The following is a 12,606-nucleotide window of genomic DNA, read 5'->3' on the forward strand; positions in this document are numbered from 1 at the left end:
TTTTGCATGGACAGTCATCATCAAACCGTCTAAGATACCAAACTTTTTGGGAACCACCTGTAAAGAAAAATAATGGAAAACAGGTGTAAAGAATATAGTAATCTTTCTACACTAGATTTAAAAAGAAAAAAAAGATTAAATCATTTAAAAGAATCCCTTGAAGAGGAGCATGCACCTATAAGAAAAAGATAATCTTAAAAGATTTTTTTGTCTATTTGACAAGTAAAATTAACTGTGGTTCTTGAAATTAGAGAATACAATTCAACCTTGGCAAATGGAGCAAGGGTGGTACAGTTAGTATTGGAAACAAATGTCATGCTTGGCTTGTGAGTTTTCTCATGTACGCCAATGGAGCTGATATTACAACCTTCTTTGTACCATCCTATAGAAAAAGGTCAATAGTGTTAAATTTGACAGTTACTCATACCAGATCAGAGAAGACACGAAACAACCTGAATAAACACAAGATTCCATATCTCAATGCATGTAGGATCGTCATTTTTTACGAGCAAAGCAGCCTCACGATCACCAATTCCATCGAAATGAATTTCTGTGTAAGGTCCACAAGCCCAGTATTTCCCATCTCGCAAAAATTGTCTTATTTGAAGTTATGAAAGGACTTAAAATAAACACTTTCAAAGATTTCTTGATAAAAACATGCCTTTCCATTAATAATTATTTTCTTATTAAAAGGAAAAGTAACTATTAAATGTAAGGGCCCCAGACACTGGACCCAACCACCAAATCCAGTTGAAATACTATCAGGTTTATTTTAATAAGTGCTAAAAACATAAAATGAACGTACTTTACAACCAAAAGGCAAAACACAGGCAGGAGGGATGAATTTGAGCAAATTATACCCTGCTTCAGAATTGACAGCAAGGCCAAGTTTCTCGTCGCCGTCAAAATAAGTGGCATAAATTCTATCTTGAGGTAATTTATACACCTGAAAGAAATGATAAAGTTGAAAATTAAAAAAATGAATCAGTTTTGGATGCATGTTCGTATACAAACGCACAACAGAAGTGCGAGGGACTTGCCTTATTTAGAAGCCCCCAAGCCCACTGAACTGCATTATTGTTAAAATAGTCTCCAACTGACCAATTATTAAGCATTCTGAAGAAGGTATGATGATAAGTGTCCTTGCCCACGTCGTCGAGATCGTTGTGCTTGCCACCTGCTCGGATGCACTTCTGAGTATTACAAGCGCGGGTTAGTTTGCTTAACTCAGTGTTGGGATCGACCGCACCCAAGAATATCGGCTTGAACTGATTCATACCTGCCATATACATACAAGCAGCAATATCAGTAAACAATTTCCAGGGATAAAAAAAGAAAAGTGTTAGGGAATTCATAAAAGGGAAAAAATTTACCGGCATTAGCAAAGAGAAGGGTAGGATCGTTGTGAGGAACAACGGGGCTTGATTTCCAATGGACATGGCCTTTATCCTCAAAGAATTTAATGAACGTATCCCTGACTCGGCTGGCCGGCCACTCCAATTCACTCGACTGAGATCCCATCGCTGATTCCGATAACGCTTCTTCTCTTCTACTACTACTGCTGCTATAGCTAATACTGCGTCTCAGAAAGAGACGAATCCTAGTATTCCAAAACGCTGCAGATAGTGAAGCAGCTGCAGGCAATGGTAAACGATTATTGCGTGAATGAGGTGGCGGCGGAGGAACTATAGAAAGTAGGGTGCGGAATGGTAACGCCAAAGGATGGGAGAAAATGTTCGACTTACGATATACCCTCATCCATGGACCGAATCTTCCAAATGCCAACCGCCTTTTATTATGGTTATATTATTTGTTTAATTAAATGTCTCTCTCTGCATCTAAATATTCCTGCAATCAAATTGGCGGATTCGATTCCACGTCCCAAAAATACAAATGCGAGGAATATATGAGAAAAACATTAGAGGTCACTCCACTCTAAGCTATGTTGGATTCACTTTAATTTATTTCTTATACTATTTTTAATCACATATGTACACAATAAAATATTCAACACATAAATTCAAAAAAATTTCTTACTTTTTAATCAAACATTTTCCTAAAAATAGTAAAATACTTTTTAGAAAAATCAAAACTATGTTTTTTAAAGATTGAACCCCAACTTTAAAGGTCCCCCACCGCTCCGTTCCTAGAACATCGTGAGAGAGATTAATCTTGGAATGTGCTCCAACAGGTCAAGGAACAAGAGTTGTATGTACACTGGTGTCCACAAAGAGTCTCAATTCATGTTTCAGAAATCGAACCCTCACACTTTGACTGCTAACAAGATTGAGTATACTTCACTCTTATCCTTTACATCATTGGGATTTATCCCGGGGGACTCAAAACTATGTTTTTTAAATTGCAAGGCCACCAAACAAGCTAGCCAATTTCAATTTATTAATTCAAAATTGAATAACTATAAATTCAATACTCATTTTGCTTTTGAAAATATGTTTGATTAAACCCTTGTTTGACAATCTTTATTTGGAAAAAAATAATATTTTGAATAGTAATTTTTAGATGAGTAAGTGGTCAAAAAGTAGGAAAAATTTTAAATTAATTTGCATAATATTTTATTTCGTGAACATATAATTGAAAATGAGTGCATAGAAAAAATAGTTTTCCAATAATGATTGTGAAAGAAGAAACTCAATGAGTAATTAAGTTAATTTTAAAATATATCATTTTCTTCATTGAAGTTTTATTTTTTCATTTATTCATATAAAAGCTACCTATGTTTATGTTTAGGTATAATTGTTTCTACTTTGGCTTACAGACCAGTCTACTAATAGAAAAAATTAGTAAAGTTTGAGGGGAACAACTTTACCTCTAATCGAATTGAACAATAATAAAAGTCATAGAATGTATTGTTATATCACCAATATAGACATGAATATGATAATCGAACTTGAACACTAGCATGTTGTTAGGGGCGGAGCCCAATGAAGTCCAGTACAAGCATATGCTCGCACTGAACTTTTGGGCATATATATATATATATATTTTTTTTTTTTTTAAAAATTTAAATGTTAACAGTCTTTGGGCCGACTGTTAACAGTCATGGGCCGATTAGACTGTTTTTTCTGTTAACAGTCGGCCCAAAGACTGATTTGTCTATTAAAAGTCGGCTCAAGATTGTTAAACCTGACTGTTAACAGTCGACATCGTTCAGAAGGCCTTTCTTCGTTGGAAATCATCATTTTTGACAATGAGAGGTCCAAAAAATTAACATTTTCCACCCAAACACCACACAATCTAGTTCTACTCATGCTTAAACCGAATAAATGTAAAAAATTTCAATTGATTTTATAACAACAAAAATTACGAATATTTTTTTAATTGATTATATAACAACTAACCGAAATGATTTCCCCTGGGGATAGATAATGGTCGTTGATCCAAGTCGCGCATCGATCAGTCCGTGGTTGATCGGAAAATGTGACAATTGGGGTGTCGATTTTCTTTAGATCTCAGAGTTAGCTTCCAAAACAGTTTGTCAATGGTAAAATCGTCCTTTTGTGTCTAAAGTTATTTTTTAACTTTTTTTATTTTTTTAATTGAATTAATGGTTAAAGTCGCATGTTAAAATTTGCTAGAGTGATAGAGTCATTTTTGCGTATTTCCTCTAAATAAACACGGGCTTAAATTGATAGATCTAACAAGCGGCTAAGGGAGTTTTCCTTGGCACCAGTTGATCTTGTGTAATTCGTAAGTGCAATTGATCGAGCAACAGGTGCAAGGTTTCGCGCCAATAGATCTTCTATTGCAGTGATTTCTACTCAATTTCTTCATCCCAAGGTTAGTATCACCAATTGATCTTTTATTTCTGTTATTTCTACTCAAAATTGTTTCTTGATGGTAATCTTCCTCTAGCAACAGAGATTTTCTCGATAATATATCTTGAATTTTTATGCGAATGGTCATGAAAAACTAAAATTGATTAATATATTCGACTCTTTCAACACTCTGTCAGTATTTTTGCTTCGTCCCCTCCCCCTGCAGGGAATCGGGGAAGGTGGGAGGACGTAGGGGGGCAGGGTCGGGAAATGGGGGAGAGGCTTTGAGGGAGATGGGGCTGGGGGATATGGGAGAGAGTTGAGGAAAGAGAAAACGAGAGGAGTGGACTGTGAATAATTTGCTAACTTTTTTACTTTTACTTATATACCGATTATTTTTAAAACAACAGTTATGTTTCTGTAAAATAATAAATATACTTATTTTTCAAAAAATGATCTTCTCTAAAACAAAACAAATTTATTTATAACCTTGCTACCAAGCATTCTGAATTGAGTTGCTTAATTTTAATTTATCTTAATAAGATATTTGAACATCAATTTACTTTTAATATTTGTCACTCTGTTGGTTATTATTACTAAAAATTAACTTCTCAATTCTACCTGGACATCAAAATTTGATGGCAATCAACCATTTCTTATGTTTCTACGTAAATGTCACCCAATCAAGTTTAGGAGAGACTATATGCTACCTAATTATGATCTGGTAGGCATTTTTAACTTTAACGTGTGAAAATTGTTAGCAGATCTAGTTTAACAAAAGATCTAATGGATTTAAGTTTTATTAATAGGGCAACAGAAGGGGACAAGAGGCTAAAGGTTTCTCTGGGCACATCTTGTGTTGCAATGATTTCTACTCAACTTCTTCATCTCCGAACTTGGAAGGTTAGTATCACATTATATGTATAAAAATGTGCTTTATATGTTGGTTTTGTACTTGATTTGATTGTTGTCAGTGATTTAATTTCAACATAAATAGCCATTCTCATCTTCTAGCTCCATGGAATTTATTTTTTCCCCCAAAATTGTTGTTTCTTGATGGTAATCTTCCTTATGCAACAGCGATTTTTCTGTAAAATATCGCTCTTGAATTTTTGATGGGGTTGGTTGTAGTGGTTTTCTCCTTGCCTTTGTAACCACCTGCCTCAAGTGTAATAGGTGTTATTTTCAAAATTTTAAAAAAAAAAAAAAATTTTTTTTTTTTTTTTTTTTTGGTGTTTTGAGGTGGTGTTGTGGTGATTCTCAAAATTTAAAATTTTTTTTTTTGTTTTTTGTTTTTTGTTTTGAGAAACTAACAAAAAGAACGCATTTTCAACAATTTCAAAATAAACACTCAAAACACAAAACTCAAAATGAATTCAAAACTCAAAACACAAAACTGAAACACAAAGAAAACACGCCCTAAAGGTTTCTCTGGGCACATCTTGTGTTGCAATGATTTCTACTCAACTTCTTCATCTCCGAACTTGGAAGGTTAGTATCACATTATATGTATAAAAATGTGCTTTATATGTTGGTTTTGTACTTGATTTGATTGTTGTCAGTGATTTAATTTCAACATAAATAGCCATTCTCATCTTCTAGCTCCATGGAATTTATTTTTTCCCCCAAAATTGTTGTTTCTTGATGGTAATCTTCCTTATGCAACAGCGATTTTTCTGTAAAATATCGCTCTTGAATTTTTGATGGCGTTGGTTGTAGTGGTTTTCTCCTTGCCTTTGTAACCACCTGCCTCAAGTGTAATAGGTGAACTCAATAACTCAACGTACAATACTCAGCATATACATGAAAATGACAAACCCAGAACGATATATACATAAAATGGTGCACCTCAATGATGTTGCCGTCCGGCTACTGGAGAGTGTAGTAAAAAAGGGCATCAGACGCAGAAATGGAGCAACCTCGCTGTCAACCAGGCGCTGCAGCTTCTTCATGTCTCCATAAGCTGTTGCCTTCAAGAAGTCATTCTGCTTGCTCTCATCATCCACCACCATCTTAGCCACTGGCTGCTTCTGATTTTCCGATTCCACTTCTTCGACTACCTCGATCTGCAATGCCATATTAAATATTCGAAAAGTGGGATTTTTTGGGGGGAACTCAGAATATTTTTCAAAGCAATAAATTGATCAAAGAATTTAGTTAATATAGGGTTTTTTCTTGGAAGGAGAGGGAGTTGACTGGATTGGTATAAGGAATTGAAGAAATAGTGGGAGTCAGAAGTAGGCAACTCCGTGTTTCCGAACTTCTCTTGTACAAATATGTTTTGCTGTCTAGGACATTGAGGGAAACAAATAATGAAAGATATACTGGGGGTTGTTAGTTGTTCTTTGTGCTCTTGATAAGTAAATAACTGGATAATTAATCCCCTCTTCTACAATAAATTTTCCATTATTTGTAACATTCATTGCCAATTCTTCTAGCAAAATCCTCCTTTTTTCCTTGTGGGCATCTCTCTCTCTCTCTCTCTTTGGGTTTTTCATGAATTCTTCTTTATTCTTATTATTTTTGGAGTAATGTAAAACTCTTTGATTCTATAATATCAAAAAACTGAAAGTCATTTCTTTTCTTTTCTTTTTTCTTCCCCTAGCTTTTGTTGTGAAAGGAGGTTCCCATCTTCAATTAACAATTTTTTTTTATTTTATTATTATTTTTTTTTGGGCTTTTTATTCATGGCAGTTATTGAGGCTCCTCGCACTTGGAGAAAGATAAAAGTATGATTTGCACAGCAATTGATACGTTTTATGTGACAGACGAAGAACTATGGAACTCGCCTTCTAGGAGAGATGGGATAGATGAAGCTACAGAAATGACACTTCGAATTTATGGTTGTGATCTCATTCAAGAGAGCAGTATTTTGCTCAAATTGTACCCTTATTTATTTTAATTTTCCTTATGGTCTTCTTATTTGTTTCAGTGTGTGCTTTACTCCACTTGGTTCTAATATATGAGGACTGGAGGATGATGTCATTTCTTCTTTTCTCACGAGTAAAATGAGTAATAAAATTATAGTTTAATTGCATTGTTATTTCCTTAAAACTTTTCACACAGACCTCAAGCTGTGATGGCCACTGGTCAGGTCTTATTCCATTGTTTCTACTGCAAGAAGTCATTTGCTAGATTTGACGTGAAGGTTCCCTTTTTTTTTTTTTTTTTTTTTTTTTTTTTTTTTTTTTCCCCTTTTTTTAAATTTTTTTTTTTTTTTTTTATTTTTTCGCTAAAGCAATTTTTTTTCCCTATCCCGCAAATTTTTTTTGTTTAAATAAAAAGATTTTTTTTTTTCTTTTTTTTTTTTTTTTTTTTTTTGCCTGTTAATGCTTCCCAATTTTACAATAGTTTAGTTGCGTTTCACAATTTCATTAGCTTTGTTCTCTTCTGACATAGAACCAGACTTGGTTTGCACACAGAGGGTTGCTGCAAGTTGTGTATGGCTTGCTTCCAAACTTGAAGGAAGTCCTAGGAAAGCAAGGCAAGTCCTCATTGTTTTTCACAGGATGGAATGTAGGAGGGAAAACTTACCCATAGAGCATGTGGACACATATTCTAAGGTTGGGTGTCAATTTTAATCTTGTATTCTGGATCAGTGCTATTAATTTTTAATTTATTATATAAATACTTTCGATTTTCTGGTGAAGTTATGTAAGGTTGGATATTGACTTTAATATTGCGTTTTTGATCGGTGCTATTGATTTTGTTGTTTATTAAATTACTATTTTTCTGTAATCTGTTGAAATCATAGGTTGTCTTGTCTTATATTTCATACTATGGGGTTGTGCAAAGCAGGTGTAAGAACTGGATTACATTCTTTAATCCCTGAATTTTATGATAGCATAGAGATACCCCTTATTTTTTCTCAATATTTTCGAAACCTCCCCCTTAGCATAAATTTCTCACTTTGTCGTTCTATCTTATTTTATCTTATCTTACGAATATAATTATATCTGCTTTCTTATTTAATCTTAGTCATATGTTTTGTGAATATTGAACTATGTTTGTCGATAGAAATATGTGGATCTGAAGGCAGATTTGATCAGAACAGAGAGGCATCTTTTCAAAGAAATGGGTTTTATCTGCCATGTTGAGCATCCTCATAAGTTTATATCGAATTATCTTGCTACTCTTGGAACTCCTCCAGAACTGAGACAAGAAGCTTGGAATCTTGCAAATGATAGGTAAAGCCTTTGTGATTTACCAAGACTAAAATGGTCTCAAGGCACGCTCGTCGTCTTTCGGGTAGTCAAATTTTTCCTATTTCGTGTAAATTTTGGGACTTCTGCAATTTCACCATAGGCGATTTTTGGCCATTTAAATATCAATTTGTTGGTCACTTCTAGGGCTTCTTTTGTTGGGTCTTCTTCCTCTTTCATTTTTCTTTCTTTCTCCTTCCTTTCTTTTCTTCTTATTCTTTTCATTTTTCTTGGTATCTTAGGGCAAAATCAAGAGCAAAAAGGATAATACATTTGGAAAAATAGTTGGGGGAAATCAAGATCAAACTATCAAGAATCCAAATTCAAAAAGGGTTTTATCTTCACTTTGTATTTTCTTCATTATTATCTTATATTTGCAATGTATTGTAAGAAATATTCTCCTTTACTTTATTTGTATAAAATGGGCTAGCTATTAGTGTTGGGATTTATGGTTGTAATTTTACCTAGTCTTAATTAATTTCAATATTTGCTTTTTAATATTAAAATGCTTATTTCAATGTGTTATTATTATTATTATTATTATTATTATTATTATTGCCTTTTAATATTAAAATGCTTATTTTCATGCGTATTTATTATTGTGTTGAATGTCTTTCATTTATTTGGTCATTAAGTGATTGAGTTTAGTGATTTGTACATCGTTCAAAAAAATTGTACATTTTTTACCAAATAGTAAATACCATAGGTTTATTTGTATAGGAGATAGAAATATACTCCTAACCCTCGGTGGCCCATTGAGCTATTTTCAAAATGATTTAATGTGGTTATTTGGTTTTAATCGACATAGAGATATAGTAAATTAAATCAATCAATTAGAGTTAATTGTGCTTGAGAAAGATAATTAGCCAAAATTGAAAAATCGAATCTAATATCGTAAATGAATAATTTATTAATTGACTTTTGGATAAATTAATTAGGCAATGGTTAAGTGAAACCATGAATTTCAACTATGTTTGCTTCTGAAATTTACAAGTTTTTATTTTTTCTTCTTTTGATATAGTTTTTAGTTGTTTCTCATTGTCAATATCATAATTCCATCGTAAATGAATAATTCATTAATTGACTTCTGGAGAAATTAATTAGGCAATGGTTAAGTGAAACCATGAATTTCAACTATGTTTGCTTCTGAAATTTACAAGTTTTTATTTTTTCTTCTTTTGATATAGTTTTTAGTTGTTTCTCATTGTCAATATCATAATTCTAATTTTGTGTGTCTGTTTCGTTATTAGAATTAAATTAATTAAAGTTATGTAATTTAAAGTAGACATTTTTCGAGAGATTGATATCTCGAACTCAAAATATCCACTTTATTACTACAGTGCGACATATGCACTTTCAAGTTTGCGTTTTCTTAGCGAACATCAACACTTCGTTACCCTCTCTAGGATAAAAAATACCAATCCCAGCTTTAATTTGTCCAGCATGTGTTTGCATCTCCAAAAAAAGAAGCTATATTTAAAGAGAGAGAGAGAGAGAGAGAGAGAGAATAAAATAAAATTATTATTAAAAAGAATTAAAAATGAAATTGAATTTAAAAAAAAAAAATTCAAATTTGGGTCCGAATGGCAACGTCTCCACCCACAAAAAAAAAAAAAAAAAAAAAAAAAAAAAACTTTTAATTTTTTTTTGGGAATTTTTAACCCGTCACCATTCATAGAAAATAATCTTACACAAGACCAAGATAACCACCATTACCTCCCATCGACGCTATCCCATGGCTAGAACTCTTCAACCGAATCATTTGGACCTTTCTTGAATTGCCTTTCCGCCTCTGACAGTCTAAGAAGTCTCCGATCCAGCGCCAATGCGTCCACGTACTGGAAATCATATCTGCTTCCCACGGTGACGTTTTGTCACCTTTCCTCTCTAGGATGCTCTCTTCCATCCTTCGTCGCCTCTGCAACCCCGACTCCACCTTCTGCTTCGCCTGTGTCGACGTGATAACCTCCATCACCACACACGTCACAAAATCTACTCCATTCTCAAACCCGTTGTAGATACTATTTTGAACGAGTAAGACCAGAACTCACAGATCGGTGCTTCGCTCTGCCTAGCAATCGCAATGGAGGCGGTTCAGGACCAACACGATGGAGCTGAAAACCCTGTTGCAAAGGCTGCTGAAAGCATTGTGAGCGTTGGTGCTTGTTCTTTGATGTAATAAGTGAGAGTTGTGAGGGAGAAAATGAATCGAGCTTTAGAGATGTGGAGAAATGTTCCAATAGGAGGTGGGATGTGGGGGTGGGTGTAGGAAGGAGAAGATGAACAGTGAATGACTTTTGATTTTTTTTTTTAAATTTTAATTCAAAGTTATAATTTTACCCATTCTAAAATTGGTCAAACTCAATTTATTGGGTCAACTAACGGTTAAACTAACAGAAGCCATCTGTTTGGACCTCAATTGCAAATTTTTTAAAGATTTGGTACTTACGTTGACACAAATGAAAGATTTGGACAAAATCTACTAATAAACTAAAAATTGGGTACCTTGACTGCAATTTTCCCTTTTATATATTTCTTCTATTCTTAACATATATCTACCTCAGTCAATGTACTATAACCATATATTCATAGATTAAAACAAGACTAAAGGTTAAGAATCAAAGATCTATTTACCAGTTATTAAAATCACGAAATTTAAACCAAAAATAAAATTAAAAAAAAAAACCTTGGATTAAATGTATAGAAGATGACGGTGATGAATAATTGAAGCCGATTTCGTCCGTTCCTCCCCGCCCACCCTCTTTTTTTTTTTTTTTAATTTTCATTACCCTTTTTTATTTTACCTAAAAAATAATTGAAGCTAGTATTTTAAATGTTTGATTCTTTTGTTGCAACAACCGCGCCATGTGTACATGGTTGGACTTTAGAGGGTCGATATAGGCAAGACACACCGGGTAAAGTAGATGGTTCATTTATTGGGGTGGGCGGGGGAATCACATGGGCTAACCCCATGTGAGGTCTGTGCGTCTGTTTAGCTCCCATTAATACACATTACATTACATTACATTTTTTTGCCAATTTTCTATCTCCTTTTTTTGACTCAAGTGGGCTCCATAGCTATGACATCACTGAACATTTTGTAGGGAGCCCTTCTTTAAAAGTGGGAATCGCATGGGCTAACCCCATGTGAGGTCTGTGCGTCTGTTTAGCTCCCATTAATACACATTACATTACATTTTTTGCTAATTTTGTCTCTCCTTTTTTTTGACTCAAGTGGGTTCCATAGCTATGACATCATTGAACATTTTGTAGGGAGCCCTTCTTTAAAGGTGGATTGTTGGCAAAAATGACGAAAACACCCTCATTTGTCAAGAGTAGGGGAGTAGTTGAGAGGGCATGATCGTAACTTTGCCCTACCACATTAATGTAGCCTCTTGTTACGCGCATACACCACAATCTGAATTGTGTGACAACTGGGCCCCATTGGATTGAAAATTTACAAATGATGTGTTTTAACCCATGTTTGAGCCACCACATTTTAGGAAATAAAATGTATTATTCATGTCAAATGAATAAAAAATATGTGATTAAAAATAAGAAAAAGTTTTAAATTTACGTGTAATATTATTTTATTAAAGAATGCATAGTTCAAATGATATCAAATTATTGTTGAAGGATGTATTTTTTTGAAAATAATGTAGCTTAATGTGTTTAATGAGGCCAAACAAGGGCTAAAGGCAGTGTGAAATCATTCTATGTGCACACATAATTATTCTGGCCCCATGTGAGGTCTGCAAAGACCATGTGAAATGGAATTATTTCTAATGCCTTCTCACCAATAATTGCATTCTTTAATGATGAATTTGCTGTGTCTGAGTTGGATTATCGTGGATTTGTCAAAAGACAATCCAACTCACAATGTACGGACCAATGAAAGAAGCACTCAGTGGCAGACCACTTACCTATGGGGGGACATGTGTCCTTAGCAAAACTCGAGGGAGAATTACCCATTTCTTGCATTAACAATTCTTCCTTGATGTATAAATAATTTTCCTACTTATGCAAAAATGTACTCATAAGTGACTGCATTTCTTATACGTGAATTTTATTTATTTATTTTAGTATTTCTTTTACTTATTAGCGTATTTTTTCTTATAAGAGATCTTTTTAGTTATAAGTTACTTTTTAACTTATAAGTGAAATTTTACTTTTACTTATAAGCAAATTATTACCTATAAATGAATTTTTCACTTATAATTAATTTTTTTTAGAATACATAAGGCCTTTTTTTATATTAAAAATGAATCTACCATTCAAAGAGACGTTTATTATTTAAAAATAATTTTTTCTATTTTCAGTGAAGTTTTTAGTTTTTACTTTCTGTTGAAATTTTTGCCGATGTTTTACTAATAAGTAATTTTTTATTCTTAGTTATTTTTAATAATAATATGTGAAATTTTTAGTTTTTATTTACTTATAAGTTAATTTCCGTATTTTAGTGCAACTAATTTCATCTTAATTCATAAATGGCAACGAATAATGGTTGGAACTTCCACTGCATTTGAAGGGGCTGGATACACAGCAAAAAGAACGACTAAAGTTATCTTATATAGCTAATAATTTTATAGAAAATGTTGTTTATATATTACTGTTTATATAATCTTTTA

The 12,606-nt window shown here is 33.2% G+C and overlaps 3 protein-coding genes across 8 annotated transcripts; 1 reads left to right on the forward strand and 2 right to left on the reverse strand.

Moving 5' to 3' along the window:
- Positions 1–313: 313 nt before the first annotated feature.
- On the reverse strand, positions 314–1,811 carry LOC111380543 (alanine--tRNA ligase-like). The gene is made up of 4 exons (XM_023004133.1): positions 1,374–1,811; positions 1,041–1,279; positions 806–946; positions 314–382 (listed from the first exon to the last, which is right to left on the reverse strand). Exons 1-4 carry the CDS (start codon positions 1,756–1,758, stop codon positions 314–316), a joined length of 834 nt encoding a protein of 277 aa, XP_022859901.1. The 5' UTR covers positions 1,759–1,811.
- A 1,235-nt stretch (positions 1,812–3,046) lies between these two features.
- Positions 3,047–8,425, forward strand: LOC111380541 (cyclin-L1-1-like). Of its 5 annotated transcripts, XM_023004127.1 has the most exons (9): positions 3,047–3,502; positions 3,654–3,798; positions 4,586–4,679; positions 6,471–6,619; positions 6,709–6,779; positions 6,871–6,924; positions 7,199–7,339; positions 7,794–7,963; positions 8,221–8,425. In XM_023004127.1, exons 4-9 carry the CDS (start codon positions 6,508–6,510, stop codon positions 8,261–8,263), a joined length of 591 nt encoding a protein of 196 aa, XP_022859895.1. In that variant the 5' UTR covers positions 3,047–3,502; positions 3,654–3,798; positions 4,586–4,679; positions 6,471–6,507; the 3' UTR covers positions 8,264–8,425. The 5 variants fall into 5 exon arrangements, 3 of the variants coding, with proteins under 3 accessions (XP_022859895.1, XP_022859896.1, XP_022859897.1); XR_002700200.1 differs by lacking the exon at positions 3,047–3,502 and having other exon boundaries at positions 3,513–3,798; positions 7,794–8,024; XM_023004128.1 differs by lacking the exons at positions 3,047–3,502; positions 6,709–6,779 and having other exon boundaries at positions 3,514–3,798; positions 6,471–6,659; positions 6,843–6,924.
- Positions 4,686–6,471, reverse strand: LOC111380542. 2 transcript variants are annotated; one of them, XM_023004132.1, is made up of 2 exons: positions 5,625–6,471; positions 4,686–4,934 (listed from the first exon to the last, which is right to left on the reverse strand). In XM_023004132.1, the coding sequence occupies exons 1-2, from the start codon at positions 5,852–5,854 to the stop codon at positions 4,802–4,804; spliced, it is 363 nt and encodes a 120-aa protein (XP_022859900.1). In that variant the 5' UTR covers positions 5,855–6,471; the 3' UTR covers positions 4,686–4,801. The 2 variants fall into 2 exon arrangements, with proteins under 2 accessions (XP_022859900.1, XP_022859899.1); XM_023004131.1 differs by lacking the exon at positions 4,686–4,934 and adding an exon at positions 5,274–5,522.
- Positions 8,426–12,606: the final 4,181 nt, after the last annotated feature.

This window comes from Olea europaea, unplaced genomic scaffold (genome assembly GCF_002742605.1).
Source record: "Olea europaea var. sylvestris unplaced genomic scaffold, O_europaea_v1 scaffold2163, whole genome shotgun sequence".
NCBI lineage: Eukaryota > Viridiplantae > Streptophyta > Magnoliopsida > Lamiales > Oleaceae > Olea > Olea europaea.

Bases quoted from the DNA above. Each gene is read 5' to 3' on its own strand.
- LOC111380542 (XM_023004132.1), bottom strand. From the start codon at position 5,854: ATGGCATTGCAGATCGAGGTAGTCGAAGAAGTGGAATCGGAAAATCAG. The intron at 4,935-5,624 runs GTGCACCATTTT...CACTTGAGGCAG, and splicing joins CGGACGGCAACATCATTGAG to GTGGTTACAAAGGCAAGGAG.
- LOC111380541 (XM_023004127.1), top strand. From the start codon at position 6,508: ATGATTTGCACAGCAATTGATACGTTTTATGTGACAGACGAAGAACTA. The intron at 6,620-6,708 runs GTTGTGATCTCA...TATTTGTTTCAG, and splicing joins AATGACACTTCGAATTTATG to TGTGTGCTTTACTCCACTTG. The intron at 6,780-6,870 runs GTAAAATGAGTA...GCCACTGGTCAG, and splicing joins CATTTCTTCTTTTCTCACGA to GTCTTATTCCATTGTTTCTA.
- LOC111380543 (XM_023004133.1), bottom strand. From the start codon at position 1,758: ATGAGGGTATATCGTAAGTCGAACATTTTCTCCCATCCTTTGGCGTTA. The intron at 1,280-1,373 runs GTAAATTTTTTC...TGTATATGGCAG, and splicing joins CCTTCTCTTTGCTAATGCCG to GTATGAATCAGTTCAAGCCG. The intron at 947-1,040 runs GCAAGTCCCTCG...CATTTCTTTCAG, and splicing joins CTTGGGGGCTTCTAAATAAG to GTGTATAAATTACCTCAAGA.